Raw genomic sequence first — 15667 nt, 5'->3', positions numbered from 1 at the left:
TTGTGCAAGTACTTTACAACCATATATGAATCATATAGCCCGATACAGGAAGTCGAGTTGTTGATTATCCATTGGGTTGCTTGGTTTGATTACGCAGCTGGGGCCAGTCCAACGTACTTTGCCCCGACGTCAAAGACGGAGTAGTACTGCCTCATGAAGACATCTCCCAGGATCCAGAGCTGGTCAATTCCACCACCGTTGCCAAGGCTGTCAAAGCCAGTGCTGCAACCAGAGTCCCACTGGAGAAAGAGAGGAGGACGTGTATTTCACTCACAAATCATTTTTGATAGTTCTAATTTTACTTGCTTAGTTTTAGCCAGTAGGTAGACTGGAGAGACTACTACAGTGTGTAGACTGACCTGTTGAACGTAGGCAGAGGCAGGGATGGTGAAGGCGTGTCCATTGAGAGTGAAGGTCACATCAGGCATGTTCTGGATGTCCTGGCAGTTCACTGCGTTCTGTATAAATAATATGTGTTTTTGCTTAACTTCACACATTTTCAAATTTCAACCTATGTTCATATAATTGGTTCTCTCACTAATGCTAATTATAAGATGGCACCATTTCTGTTAACTTGGCCTGTGTCTCAGACGAGCTAGGGCTTAATTTGGACGGAACTAGCCGCTCCAACATGTGGCTTTGTGTGTAGGTTGTACGTGTAAGCTAAGGTGCGGCAGTGGCTCAGGGGTAGAGTGGCCGGTAGAGAGGCTGGATGATCCCAGTTCAATCCCGGGCCAGAGTAACGGCCGGGCTCCACCAGGCGCGTCAGCGTCGCGTCTCCGTCACCGTCAGGGAATGTTCCCTTTTTAATCAATGAAGGGTGGCTCCACTGCCCGCGTTGACGGAGACGCGACGCGTGCATTAAAATTGAACCGGTGCGTTTTTTGACGCGACGCAGACGCAACGCAACGCGTCCGGTGGAGCCCTGGCGTTAGTGTCAAAGTGTCCTTGACCAAGACGCTCCCGATTGGTGTATGAATGTGTGTGTGAATGGGTGAATGTAATGCATAATCTATGCATTATAAATGCACCATGTACCATTTTAGGTCCCCTCTTGACATCATGTGGCGTTCAAGTCAATGGCAACCCCCCCCCCCCCCCCCCAGTAATTGCCTGACTTAATTCGGAATAAACCTGTGATTTTCTTTTCATCAATGCCAGAAAAATGGCTTATATTTCAGCATGGTAAACTTTACGGTACGATATTTACTACAGGGCATGCATCTGCTACATCTCTTTTCTTTTTTTTTAAAGCTAAAATAAAATAAAACATTAGTGAGGAACAATTAAATGAAGATAAGGTTGAAAATGAGCATCTTCACATACTGTACAATCCACCATTCCTACCCACACTGAGACATCATTAATATGAGCTTGGGGGGAGGGGGGGGATTGTTCATTTTGCCATCTTGTGTATTGTATGTATTGTATGTAAAAAAATAAAGGCAGGTATCTCACGCTGGTGCTGCTGGCTCCAACCGCGGCATTCATGCTATTTATGCCGTTGCTTGGGCCAACAATGAGGGCAGTGCCGGAGTCAATGATAGCATTGCAGCCACCCTTACAGGCCACAGTCTGTCCATGGATGATAATACTGCAATAGCAGAAGCAGAATTAATAGGTGTATCCTTTGCGTTTTTTCTGATATCAACTTTTAAAAAGTGATTATTGTGTGATAAGAGTGGAATGCGTTTTCACCTGTCCATCTGGACCTCATACCAGCTCTCAGAGGTCAAGGGGATCCAGGTGATTTGTCCGGTGGAGTGGCTCATATCAGCACCGCCGAAGATCAGCTCACTGCCCTGCTGTTCATCCCTAATGCATGGGAGCAGGGCACATATTTTAGTATCAGAAGAAATTAACACAAACACACGCACACACACACGCACGCACGCACGTGTGCACACACACACACACACACACACACACACACACACACACACACACACACACACACACACACACACACACACACACACATTTAAATGTACAGTACATTGAGGTAAGACCATTGAGAAATATTGGGGGAAGAAAATAAATCAAAGATATGGTTTGTAACAGTGAAAACACATGGTAGTATACATGAAAGCAATACAATAGTTATCAGTGACTTCAAATGAACATAACACATATAATACTGTACATGTTAATACTATACTATACATAAAGAATATACCATTAAAAAAAAACATTCTATACATAATCAGTATTTACCATTGTGTAAACAAACGCAAACAAACACTATTCCATGCTAGTTCAGTACCGGCTCAGGTAGAGAGAGAAGAGTTGCTGAGACACCAGGTTCTGCTGAATCATGTTTTGAAAGACAGGCACCACATTGTCAGCAGCAATGGACTGGAAGGCAAGTCCAAAGATTCCATCACACGGCATGCCGCCAAGAGCAGAATCCTCCGACTCGGCGACTCCAAATGTCTGCTGGGCCACAGTAACTCCAGCAACCTGGAAACCAAGGTAACCGATATTAATGAAAGTTCCTTTTTGTCTGGTGGAGAGGCAGAATAGAAAAGAATAATTGTCCGATTTGCCAAGGGCTGTTTTCAATTACCTCAATATTATCAATGCCCAGATATCCAGTCATGTAGCCTAAACCATACTGAATGGACAGTGACTGGCTACCCCACTTGAAGGTGGATGACTGCTGTGGGTTGAATTTCTTTTGGTCCTCTGTAAAACATAGCGTGCCTTTTCAGCTGTACAATATAGAGAAGGTAAATTGAGTATCAGACCTATACTTGGATTAACGAATCTGAATTTATTTAGCAAACAATTACAAGAAACGTGTGCTCCTCATCTGGACACAGATCTCCGCCGGACTGGCCGGGCTCTTCGTTCTATATAGCTGGTACAAGAATGCAAAGTGGTACTGTATGCAAAGTGCAAAGGGGTGGTGCATGGGTTTGACCATAAAAACAGGGGGCAGCACCCACATCAATTATTCTGTTGACAGACCTACACCCCCTCTCAGGGATAAATAGAGTATTTAGTGTTTTTTGTAAGTTAACTCACGACAGTACTGTCCGGTGCAGTAGACAGAGTCCACCCAGAGGTTGGAAGAGCCAGTGTCAATATGAACGGTGAAGGACTGTGGAGGATTGCCTATGGAGATCACCCCATAGTAGTACATCTACAGGGGACACACAGCATAGATGAAGTAGCCTATTGCAACAGCAATGGTGGAAGAAGTCAAAGTAGTAATATGTCCTGTATTGTTAATTTTACTTGAGTAAAATAACACAAGTATTAAAATAAAAAGTATAAAATGTAAAAGTCTCATTATGCAGACCTCCCCTTCTCAATCTGTTATGTTTCTCTATGGCTGTAATATGAGGAAGTGTAAATTATGTAAAAGTTTGATATTCTGCTGGCCTGGACTTACGTCGTAATAATTGGTCAAAGGCTCAGTTTCAGTCTGGAAGACCTCAGCATTGGGATAGAACTTCTTGAGGACCTCCTGTCCAGATTTATGCGGAGATTTCATCTTGATCAGGGGCATCCTACACACAGTGAGAAAAAGATCACTAATATTACCAAGCCCTTTCTGATTATCCTTTGCAGTGCAGTGGATGAATGAATATAGATTATTAGTCGGAATAGCTTTGAAAAGATCAAACAAAATAATGTCATCAAGCTTTGGCTTAAAATAATATACATTTCTTTGCACTATATGCTATACGGCATACTATGAATTCTGTATATCCTTATTGCTATATTGTTCTCTCATCATATTCTGTACAGGCCTACTCCCTTTAATATTTATTGTTGATGAACCTTTTTCTTGTTTGTATGTATTTATTTTTTAAACTTGTATTATATTGTGTTATTAAATCTTGTTATTATGTTAGCAGAGTCTGTGGAGCATGTTACACCAAATGTCACTGTGCACATTTGTATAAGAGTGAGTAACAAATAAAACCTCTCATGAATCATTCGTATTATACAAAAATGCTCAGACGGTGTATCGCTTCATTCAGCCAGGTGGCTCTTACCTGTGGAGACATTCAGAGAGAGCCACCAGGGCACAGAGGACAACAAGACACTTCATGGTTGTTAACTTTGCTGCTGGACTCAGAGAGTGAAAGACACTGTCCTTATATACAGTCCATTGTGTCCCGAAAATGCCTTTCCATGTCACCAAATAACATGATAACTTGGTGAGATATGGCCATATCACAATCCAAGATAACTAGTTTTATTGACATTCAGACCATAGAACTTTGCCAGAGCTACTGTACTGTATGTAGTTGATAACAACATATTCTTGGGAAAGGGATATTGGAAAATCCACCATGCCAGGTAGTATAGAAGTCAATCTTAGCCATTCAGGTCCGTCTTGAAATGAAATGATTACTATATTTACCCAGGGTATCTGGGCTAAGCTCAAGAACTTGTTTCCAGCCAGGCCCTGCTCATAGAACATTTCATCGTAGTGGTTCAATGCCTTGTTCAAGGGCACTTCAGCGGTGGTAATTTTAACGTGTCGGACCGCTGATTCGAACTGGCGACCTTCCGGTATCAAGACCGCTCCGCAATCCGTTCGGCCACCGCTGCCATGTCTTGATGACATGACTACAGAGATAATGTGCGCCTTGTTTGTTGTTTGGACAAAATTTGTAGGAGTAATATATATATATACTAGAATTTCGCCGCCCTTCGGGCGGCTCATCCTAGTTCCGTTGCAGCGCAATGGGAAGAAGGAAATTGCGAGATTTGACAGACTCCACTTCATGTTTCAGCTGTGTTTTTAAACCCAGTATTGTGCCCTTCACATGTATTAACAGATGGGTATTATTATTATGTGTTGTATTTTATTTTCACATGAAAGCAAATTAAATTAATTTAAAATAAGCACACATGAAACTGCTTTTTACTGTTTTGGTTAACTTACAATAAGTTAGTGTTTTTGGAAACCAAAAGATGTTGAGAATGGAGCAGAACATACTGTAGTATATTTTTGTGGGGACCTTGACTGCATTATAGTAGGCCTACAATCTTTTGGATTGCAGTGACCCCAAATTGTTTCTTCGGGAACAATATTTGTAGTTACAATGAGGGCTACATGAGCCGAAGGGAGAGAAACACGTCGCCTCTCTCCAGTCCGTGCGTATGTTGCTGCTGGTGGCTGAATAACAACGGATCGCATCGCTGACTGACATAAACGCACAGTTACAAATCAGAGGCACTTCAATAAGAAAACTCAACTAATAACGCTTGTGTGTGTTAATCTGCCCGATGCTGACGTTAGTATATAATGTTTAGATTGTTTTCCTCTTGTACATGCGTTTGTGGGCACAGTGGCAGGGGGTGAAAAGGCGATTTGTCCCATGGTGTGCACTGCGCAACTGTGCAGTGTAAAACATGCTGAAATCAAACCACACACACACACACACACACAGTCACTCAGTCACAAATCCTCCACAGTGTGATTACGTGTCTGCAGTGACACTGATGCGAGGTTACAATGAGTCCGTGGTGTGGTGAGACTGGGAAAGGAATAAATCGCGGAAGAGCTTGGCATCCGACTGCGCGCGTTGTGTCGATGAGATGGGCGCGTTGGGAAATACCGCACCGAAGCACACTCGCCTATTAGTTTGCATTGCATTTGCACAGTGCGCTCAGTGCGATATTTGCGAACGTGGCCGTTGTGTGTGTGTGGCTGGCTGCGTGGGGATCGCCATGTGAGGGGGTTAGCCAATAAGGGGCCTGTGTTGCATGTGGAGAAGTGTGTAGGTTAGTGTGTGTGGTGTAGCCGAAGGGGGTGGTGAGAACATGAGGGGGATGTAGCACAGCAATCGGTGACCCCTACATTAAGCTGTGTTGCTCCCATCATGCAGTGCAAATGCGTGTTGTAGCAACCGTAGCCAATGGGAAAACAGGATGCAGTGTTGCCAGGTCCGCGAATTGTAAGCGAGTTGTAAGTAGCGTGTTGAATGGCATTTTTTCTGGGCTAGTTTTCATAGACCTGGCAACAAATTAGGCGGGGGTGTCGGTGCTTGTGGCGTGTTTGTGTTTATTATTGATATTGATGTTGTTTGTGAGTGTGGACGGGAGGCGGCTTTAGTGGCAGTGCAATGACAGTTTTTACGCGGGTGTTGTTGAATGTGGTCGTGCGGCGCGACGTGAGGAGATAGCCGTGGATCGACGCGGAGGGTAAGGCTGTGTCGTGTTAGTGTGTTGTTGCAGTGTGTGTTGCAGCGTGTTGCAGCGTGTCAGTGACGTAGTAGCTGGTGACTTTATTTTCCTGCTTTGGGCTTGGGCACACGTTTTCAAATGTATAATAGATATATATATATATATTTGCAAAAACAGCCTCATGGTGGCGCTATAATGGGCCAATGTGAAAAGGGTGGCATTTCTTCCTCAGTCTGGTATAGGAATGTGCGTGCAAAGTTTCACTGCAATCGCTGAATTCATGATTTGAATTTCTATTCAAAACGAGCCACTCCTGCAAACTTTAGATGTTAATATTAGCCAATCAGAATGGAATAAAAAATATCTGACAGATGCATCTTGATCACATGACTTACTTGACTTAAGCCCTTTGCTCCTCTAGGGTGCATAGGCCGTTGACAAATGTCCTCCATTTCACTCGGCTTTTAGCCGTTCTTTCTAGATCTCCCCAGTTGAGCCCACTCTCTGCCATTTCTGCCTCGATGCTCCTTCTCCAGCTGTTCCTGGGGCGACCTCGTTTCCTTTTCCCCTGGGGGTTCCATTTCAGGGCTTGTCGGGTGATATTTGTCGCAGGTTTTCTGAGGGTGTGGCCAATCCAACTCCACTTTCTTTTTCGGATCTGTAGGTCAATGGGATCCTGGTTTGTTGTTTTCCACAGGTCCACATTGCTAACTTTGTCCCTCCACCAGATGTGTAGAATTCTCCTGAGGCATGTGTTGGTGAATGTTTGCAGCCTGTGTGTTGTGAGTTTTGTTGTTCTCCAAGTCTCAGCCCCATATAGCATCACCTGTTTCACACTGGAGTTGAAGATGCGTACTTTGGTGTTGGTGGAGATGTTATTTGAGCTCCAGATCTTCCTGAGCATGTTAAACACCACTCTGGCCTTGTTAATTCTGCTTCTTATGTCAGCCTCTGTTCCTCCGGTGGTGTCCATAACACTGCCTAGGTAGGTAAAAGCGTCTACCTCTTCTAGGGCAGTGTTTTTCATAAGGATAGGGTTGATGGTTTTGGCATGGATCTTGATCACCTGTGTTTTTGCTATATTGGGGGTGAGAGGTTTTTATTGCAGTTTGTGAGAGTCTGTCTGTTTTCTCTTGCATCTGTGTATGTGTATGTGAAAGGAGAGCTATGTCGTCCGCAAAATCCAGATCATCCAGCTGCTCCCACATTGTCCACTGAATTCCATTCCTCCTCCCTTCAGTTGTTTCCCTCATTATCCAGTCGATTGCCAGGAGGAACAGGAATGGTGAAAGTAGACATCCCTGCTTGACGCCTGTCTTGACCTCGAAGCTCTGGGAAAGCTGGCCTGCATGCATAATTTTGCATGAGGTTCCATCGTAGGAGTTCTTAATGAGGTTTATGATCTTGGTGGGGATTCCATAGTGGTCCATTAGTTGCCATAGTGTTGCCCTATCCAAACTGTCGAAAGCTTTCTCAAAGTCAATGAAGTTGATGTACAAGGACGTGTTCCATTCAATAGAATGTTCAATGATGATGCGTAGTGTTGCTATTTGGTCTGTGCATGAGCGATCTTTTCTGAAACCAGCTTGCTGGTCCCTTAGCCTCTTGTCTACAGCTTCCTGGAGACGGTTAAGGATGATCCGATTGAAGATCTTACTGGGCACACAAAGTAAGGTAATCCCTCTGTAGTTGTTGCATTTCCTTAGGTCACATGACTATAGAGATAATGTGAACCGATTTGCGTGATGTTTGGACACAATCTGTAGGAGTAATATAAAAAAAATCTAAATTATTTTCCCTTGAATTCCTTGGATTACTACGCAACTCCCCAAATAAGCCACGCACATTTCCATCTGTGACTGGATTCCAAACTTTGCTGGACCTCAATAAGCTACCTGACCTGGCGGAGATGTGCTCCGACTCTCAGAGGAGCACATTTATCTAGTTCAGCCCTGTGGAGAAATTAGATTTTTGGACGTTTGAATTTAGTCTAACTTTTGATCGTTTGGTCAGTGATGGTTTAATATGTATATGTAAACTTGCCACCACATGCAGTCAGACGCTGGTCCACCATACATAATAGCCGGGGAGCCACAGGCCCAAAATTGGACAGGACATGTGATGTCATGTCGTACTTTTTATATGTGTTTTTGAGTGGTGCAAACCACTCCAACAACCAGCTTTGTCTGTATGTTTGTGTACCTGTGTACGTGTCCGTGCACAGGTGAGCATGGTTACTATGGACACTGACATTACGTCAGACCACAGCTGATCAGGCTATATAAGACCGGCACCACTCAGTTCACACAGGTGTGATTTTTTCTATTAATTTGGTCATTAAGGTCCACAGAATGAGAGGCTCTGCCGGAAACAGCGCAAAAAAAAGTTAGGGCCATTTTTGTATAGCCTACCACACCATAGACAACCAATATAGGGCAACATTTCCCAAATGTTATCATGCTTTAAGTAGCATGTGACAATTGTGACATGTCAAACTAGGGGGTCTTCATGATTCTGAATCCATTCCAAGCATTATTTTTGCACGAAAAACACTCCTTGGCCTAAATTCGGCCATAGCCACTTGCCAAAATGTGCCCAAATGTGCTCATCACATTTGTGCTGACCTCATCACATTTGTGATGACAGCTATGGCCGTTTTTAGGCCAAGGAGTGTTTTTCGTGCAAAACAAATGCTTGGAATGGATTCAGAATCATGAAAACCCCCTAGTTAGACATGTCACATGACTCATAGGCCCTTTTTGAAACTATAGCTCCTCGCCACTCGCCCTACACACTTCCACTTGGTTTGAGCATAGATATATGCTGGGAATCCCAGGGCCATCTCTATTATTTATATTATAAATAATAGAGATGGCCCTGGGATTCCCATCCCATCCAGTGCCGTCTCTATGATTTATATATCAATGCTCAAACCAAGTGGAAGTGTGTAGGGCGAGTGGCAAAGAGCTAGTTTCAAAAAGGGGGCTCTGCTACTTAAAGCATGATGAAATTTAACGAGCAACAAGTTCACAGTCCGTGTGCACTTGCCACTTATGAATGTGCTTATGCAGGGGCACAGGGTATCATGCAGGTGTATGTGGGTGTATAGACAATACCTCACACACACACATTAGGACGGCCAATACTGTCAGAGCACTGGTTGTTATACTTGATAGAATTTAGGGATTACGGACTGATTTAATGAGATTTATTCTCACATCACAGCTTTGCAGGTAAAAAAGTTGGTGAAATTAATTTTTCATTTTTTCAAAGAAAAGGAAGAGGAGGGGAGGGGGTTAAAGAGATCAAGGGCAGTATTATGCGTGTCTTAAGTACCAGGTCTTATGACTTAATTTAAGACCTGGAGGGGTGGTCAATGCCATTTGGCTATTCTGAGTGGCCAAATGGCATTGATCACGCCTCCAGGTCTTAAGTTAAGTAATAAGACCTGGTACTTAAGACACGCATAATACTGCCCCAAGGCAGGGAAAATAAATAATGTTGAGCGGGTTTTTGCCACAAAAAGTACAGGTAAAGGGTTTTCTTCTGTGTGGTTCTTAGATATGTACAAGATTTTGCCACAAACGGACGGTACAAGCAAAAGGTCTCTTAGCTTATTTACAGGCATTTGCTACAAACTGTACAAAGTACTCCTTATCCTTATGGTTATGGCTGAGTCATAGTGACATAAGGACCGGACGGCCTTTCCTCCCTTAAGTCAATTTTATATAGGATGGAAAGAGAAAAAAATAAATAAATGTATTTATTTAGCTTTTTTTGCAACAGTATATTTTATTCATAATTTGATATAACAGATTTACTATTACAACTTGGTCAGTTTCACAACGGCCTCCTTAGGAAATCATAGAGTTATTGATTATCCATTGGGTTGCTTGGTTTGATTACGCAGCTGGGGCCAGTCCAACGTACTTCGCCCCGACGTCAAAGACGGAGTAGTACTGCCTCATGAAGACATCTCCCAGGATCCACAGCTGGTCAATTCCACCACCACTGCCAAGGCTGCCAAAGCCAGTGCTGCAACCAGAGCCCCACTGGAGAAAGAGAGGAGGACGTGTATTTCACTCACAAAGACTTTGATAGTTTTACATGTCTTCTTCTAGTCTGTAACTGTTGTGTGCATATGTACTGTATGTACATTAGAGTGGGTAGACTGACCTGCATAACGTAGGCAGAGGCAGGGATGGTGAAGGCGTGTCCATTTAGAGTGAAGGTCACATCAGGCATGCTCTGGATGCTCTGGCAGCTCACTGTGTTCTGTATAAAGAATTGTATGTGTTAATTTTTAACCACTTTGTGCATTTTCAACTTATAATTGGTGCTCATATGCTCATTAAAAGATGGCATCTTGGTCTGAGTCTCAGAGCAGTTCTTTGGACTTTGGAGGTTTTGGAGGTTTTTTTAATGCCAGTAGCAACAATAGCTTCTATTTCAGCACGCTAACTTTCCAGAAAGAGAAAGATTGTGATTTCTATTCGCTTTGAATCTCCATTGATGATGTCACTGGTAGGCAGGTTTCTGAGCTGACCACAGCCCTCCAATAAGACACAGAGTGGATAGATGGAAATTGTGCAATTAGTCATTCCGAATTTGTATTTCTTTATTATTTTTATCTGTCTTTTCTAATTGTGCATATAGGGGTGGAGGAAGCGAATAGGAAATGGGGTGCATGTATCTGCTACACCTGTAGCAGATACTAATATGAGCCTGTGTGCCAACTTGCCATGTAGGTAGGAGTCTCCTTTTGATGAGGTATCAATTTGATAACTTATGTATATTCTAAATTGGGGAAATAAGAAAGGAAATAGAAGAAACTGCAGGTATCTCACGCTGGTGGTGCTGGCTCCAACCCCGGCATTCATGTTGTTTATGCCATTGCTTGGGCCAACAATGAGGGCAGTGCCGGAGTCAATGATAGCATGGCAGCCACCGGCACAGGCCACAACTTGTCCGTTGATGGTAATACTGAGCAATGGCAGAAGCAGAATTAATAGGAGTATCCTTTGTGTAGGCAAATGTGTTTCTGGTATCAACTTTTAAAAAGTGAATATTGTGTGATAAGAGTGGAATGCGTTTTCACCTGTCCATCTGGACCTGATACCAGCTCTCAGAGGTCAAGGGGATCCAGGTGATTTGTCCGGTGTAGTGGCTCTCATCAACACCACCGAAGATCAGCTCACTGCCCTGCTGTTCATTCCTAATGGGAGCAGGGAAGACACATATTTTAGTATTAGTATTAGATTATCACGCATACATTTAAATATACAGGGTACTGTACAGTACATATACATGTAATGCTTACAGTATATATTCCTGATATACTTGTACATGTACTACACAAACATAAACAGACACTATGCCATACTAGTTCAGTACCGGCTCAGGTACAGAGAGAAGAGTTGCTGAGACACCAGGTTCTGCTGAATCATATTGTCAAAGACAGGCACCACATTGTCAGCAGCAATGGACTGGAAGGCAAGTCCAAAGATTCCATCACACGGCATGCTACCAAGCATAGAATCTTCCGTCTGGGCGATTCCAAATGTCTGCTGGGCCACAGTAACTCCAGCAACCTGGAAACCAAGGTAACCAATTCAAGTATCTGGTGGAGAGGACATAATTGTCAGATTTGCCAAGTGGTCCTGGCTTGAGTGGCTTCTTTCAATTACCTCGATAGTATCAATGCCGAGATATCCAGTCATGTGGCCTGAACCATACTGAATGGACAGTGACTGGCTGCCCCACTTGAAGGTGGATGACTGCTGTGGGTCGAATTTCTTTTGGTTCTCTGTAAAACATAATTGTGTCTATTAGCTATACATTTGAGAGGAGGTATAAATTGGACTGAGTCAATCAGAACTATTATTGGAGTAAGAAGAACAAGTCTTCACTATACACACTGAATTGATTTAGCAGCAACAATATAGTAACAAACTATACAAATTGGAAATGGGTGGCGTAGGGGTTGGTCCATTCTTCTAGCCCGTTTCACTTCCTACCCAGTGTACCCACGGTGCTTTATGGCAGACCTAGTGTAGGCCCCCTGACTGTCTGTACTGTCGTTGTTAGAATTTGCCTCTCAGGGATAACTAAAGTATTGTTGTTTTTTAAGTTAACAGTACTCACGACAGGTCTGGCCGGTGCAGTAGACAGAGTCCACCCAGAGGTTGGAAGAGCCAGTGTCAATTTGAAAGGTGAAGGACTGTGGAGGAGTGCCAATGGAGACCACTCCATAGTAGTAGATCTGCAGGTGACACACAGCAATGAGGTCATAGGTCATTGAGCGACTATATGTGTGTATGTCTGTATGTATGTCCCTATGTCTGTCTGAGCAATACTGCTGGGTGACCTAAAGTGGCATTGTTGAGCAGCGACACACACACACACACACACACACACACACACACACACACTGCACCGCTCTGTTAATTCGCACGGGAGCGATTTTTAGTAAAGACAGCAATACCACAATGTAGAAATATTACGTCCTGTATTCAATATTACTTGAGTAAAGTAAAAGAGTAAAGTTGAGTAAAGTATTGGCATCAAAATACATAATTTAAAAGTACTCATTAAACAGAATGGCCCATTTACTTTTTTTCCCCAAAAACATTATCAAGATATTTAAAACATAGCAGATCGACAAGCTCACAGCATTTCGCATCACAAACTGTTTTCGAAAAACCAAAGGACAGTAGGGCTTAATTGATGAATGTGTGTATATAATTATCTAAATCTGCAAAGTAACTATTAACTAAAGTTTTCAAATATTGTAGTGGAGTAAAAAGTACAATATTTGAGATGTATAGTGGAGTAGAAGTATAGCCCAATTCATTCTTAGTTGAACTGTTATTTTTATGTTATCTTTAATGGACGATGAAGTCAATCAGGTTTAAAGTTTGTCATTCTGATGGCCTGAACTTACGTCGTAATAATTGGTCAAAGGCTCAGTTTCAGTCTGGAAGACCTCAGCATTGGGATAGAACTTCTTGAGGACCTCCTGTCCAGATTTATGCGGAGATTTCAGCTTGATCAGAGGCATCCTACACACAGTGAGAAAAAGATCACTAATATTACCAAGCCCTTTCTGATTATCCTTTGCAGTGCAGTGGATGAATGAATATAGCTTATTAGTCGGAATAGCTTTGAAAAGATCAAACAAAATAACTTTTCCATCGAGACATGATGCCAATAATGTCATCAAGCTTTGGCTTAAAATAATATAAATGTATTTGCACTATAGGCTATACTGCATACTATGAATTCTGTATATCCTTATTGCTATATTGTTCTCTCATCATATTCTGTACATAGGCCTACTCCCTTTAATATTTATTGTTGATGAACCTTTTTCTTGTTTGTATGTATTTATTTTTTAAACTTGTATTATATTGTGTTTAAATTAAATCTTGTTATTATGTGTCTGTGGAGCATGTTACACCAAATTTCACTGTGCACATTTGTATAAGAGTGAGTAACAAATAAAACCTCTCATGATTCATGAATCATTCGTATTATACAAAAATGCTCAGACGGTGTATCGCTTCAATCAGCCAGGTGGTTCTTACCTGTGGAGACATTCAGAGAGAGCCACCAGGGCACAGAGGACAACAAGACACTTCATGGTTGTTAACTTTGCTGCTGGACTCAGAGAGTGAAAGACACTGTCCTTATATACAGTCCATTGTGTCCCGAAAATTTTCCATGTCACCAAATAACATGATAACTTGGTGAGATATGGCCATATCTCTGACAATCCAAGATAACTAGTTTTAATTTGCTTTTACTATATTGACATTCAGACCAGAACAACTTTGCCAGAGCTACTGTACTGTATGTAGTTGATAACAACATATTCTTGGGAAAGGGATATTGGAAAATCCACCAGGCCAGGTAGTATAGAAGTCAATCTTAGCCAATCAGGTTCGTCTTGATGACATGGACGTCTTGTTGTTTGGACAAAATTTGTAGGAGTAATATATATATATATATATATATTTGCAAAAACAGCCTCATGGTGGCGCTATAATAGGCCAATGTGAAAAGGGTGGCATTTCTTCCGCCTGGTATAGGAATGTGCGTGCAAAGTTTCACTGCAATCGCTGAATTCATGATTTGAACCATTCTATTCAAAACGAGCCACTCCTGCAAACTTTAGATGTTAATATTAGCCAATCAGAATGGAATACAAAATATCTGACAGATGCATCTTGATCACATGACTATAGAGATAATGTGAACCGATTTGCGTGATGTTTGGACACAATCTGTAGGAGTAATATAAAATCAAAATCAAAATTATTTTCCCTTGAATTCCTTGGATTGAATAAAAAACTTTATGAAAAACTTTATTCCGAACATGATAAAATTAGACAAAAAAGTCAAAGAAGTGCAACATAGAAACAAATAAAATAATATTCCCAAAACAAAAACAACAACAACAAAAAAAACAAGCCTCGCTGGCCGCAAGTGTTTTACTTTTATATGTTCGGAAAGGAGTAGGGAGAAGTAAAAAACGTATATAACCCTACTCCTTTATAACTTATTTCAGCGTCATCGCTTGACGTCAGTACATATATACCAACATGGTATAAACTCGCAACTCCCCAAATAAGCCACGCACATTTTCATCTGTGACTGGATTCCAAACTTTGCTGGACCTCAATAAGCTACCTGACCTGGCGGAGATGTGCTCCGACTCTCAGAGGAGCACATTTATCTAGTTCAGCCCTGTGAAGAAATTTGATTTTTGGACGTTTACATTTATTGTCTCCACCAGGCCGAAGGCATGGGGAGAGAGTATGTTTTGCACTCCGTCCGTCCGTGTGTCCGTCCGTCCATCTGTGACCAGCTAATCTCCGGCACCGTTAACCCGGTCGATGCCAAATTTTGCACACACACTCCCTGGATGCCAACGATGAACCTCTGCCCCAAAATTTCCAGAACGGCCTGTTATAGCGCCACCAGGAGGCCACTTTGTGCAAAACAAGTTTTTGGACAGTACACCTACAGATTTTGTCCAAACATCACGCAAATTGGTACACAGTCTCTCTAGAGCCATTCAACGAAACGGGTCTTTCAGATTCCTCATTGGCTAAGATTGGCTTCCAAAGTTCGCAGGAGTGCTCAATTTCAAACAAAATGCTGCAAATCATGAACACATTGTGTGATTTCCGTGAAATTGTGCACGCACATTCCCACTAGGCCGAGGAAGAAATGCCACATGAACATTTTCAACTCAGCCTCATGGTGGCGCCATGAGGCCGAAAAGTGTTTTTACCTCTAACTGCACGGATCTGTGGATAACTTTGTATGCCAACTCCCTAGAGGCCAAGGAAAAACCTTTTCCTGGAATTTTTCACATCTGCTCTTTATAGCGCCACCAGGAGGCCGACATATGTAAAACGCATTTTCTAATATTACTCCTTCAGATTGTATCCAAATTTCACGCAAATCGGTACACATGCTCTCCATAGTCATGTGATCAAGACGGGTTTGT

General features: G+C 42.4%; 2 protein-coding genes across 2 annotated transcripts; both read right to left on the bottom strand.

Moving 5' to 3' along the window:
* Positions 1–89: 89 nt before the first annotated feature.
* On the bottom strand, positions 90–4067 carry LOC306932153 (pepsin A-like; the record flags this gene model as incomplete). The annotated part of the gene is made up of 9 exons (XM_079513854.1): positions 4008–4067; positions 3398–3515; positions 3028–3145; positions 2567–2685; positions 2264–2460; positions 1699–1815; positions 1459–1594; positions 360–458; positions 90–239 (listed from the first exon to the last, which is right to left on the bottom strand). The coding sequence occupies exons 1-9, from the start codon at positions 4061–4063 to the stop codon at positions 90–92; spliced, it is 1110 nt and encodes a 369-aa protein (XP_079369980.1). The 5' UTR covers positions 4064–4067.
* Positions 4068–10052: 5985 nt separating this feature from the next.
* LOC306932152 (pepsin A-like) lies at positions 10053–13792 on the bottom strand (the record flags this gene model as incomplete). The annotated part of the gene is made up of 9 exons (XM_079513853.1): positions 10053–10202; positions 10327–10425; positions 10998–11133; positions 11249–11365; positions 11545–11741; positions 11838–11956; positions 12295–12412; positions 13094–13211; positions 13737–13792. The coding sequence occupies 9 exons, from the start codon at positions 13790–13792 to the stop codon at positions 10053–10055; spliced, it is 1110 nt and encodes a 369-aa protein (XP_079369979.1).
* Positions 13793–15667: the final 1875 nt, after the last annotated feature.

The sequence above is a fragment of the Electrona antarctica genome (assembly GCF_951216825.1).
Source record: "Electrona antarctica genome assembly, chromosome: 11".
Taxonomy (NCBI): domain Eukaryota; kingdom Metazoa; phylum Chordata; class Actinopteri; order Myctophiformes; family Myctophidae; genus Electrona; species Electrona antarctica.
This window is presented reverse-complemented; position numbering and strand designations above follow the sequence as displayed.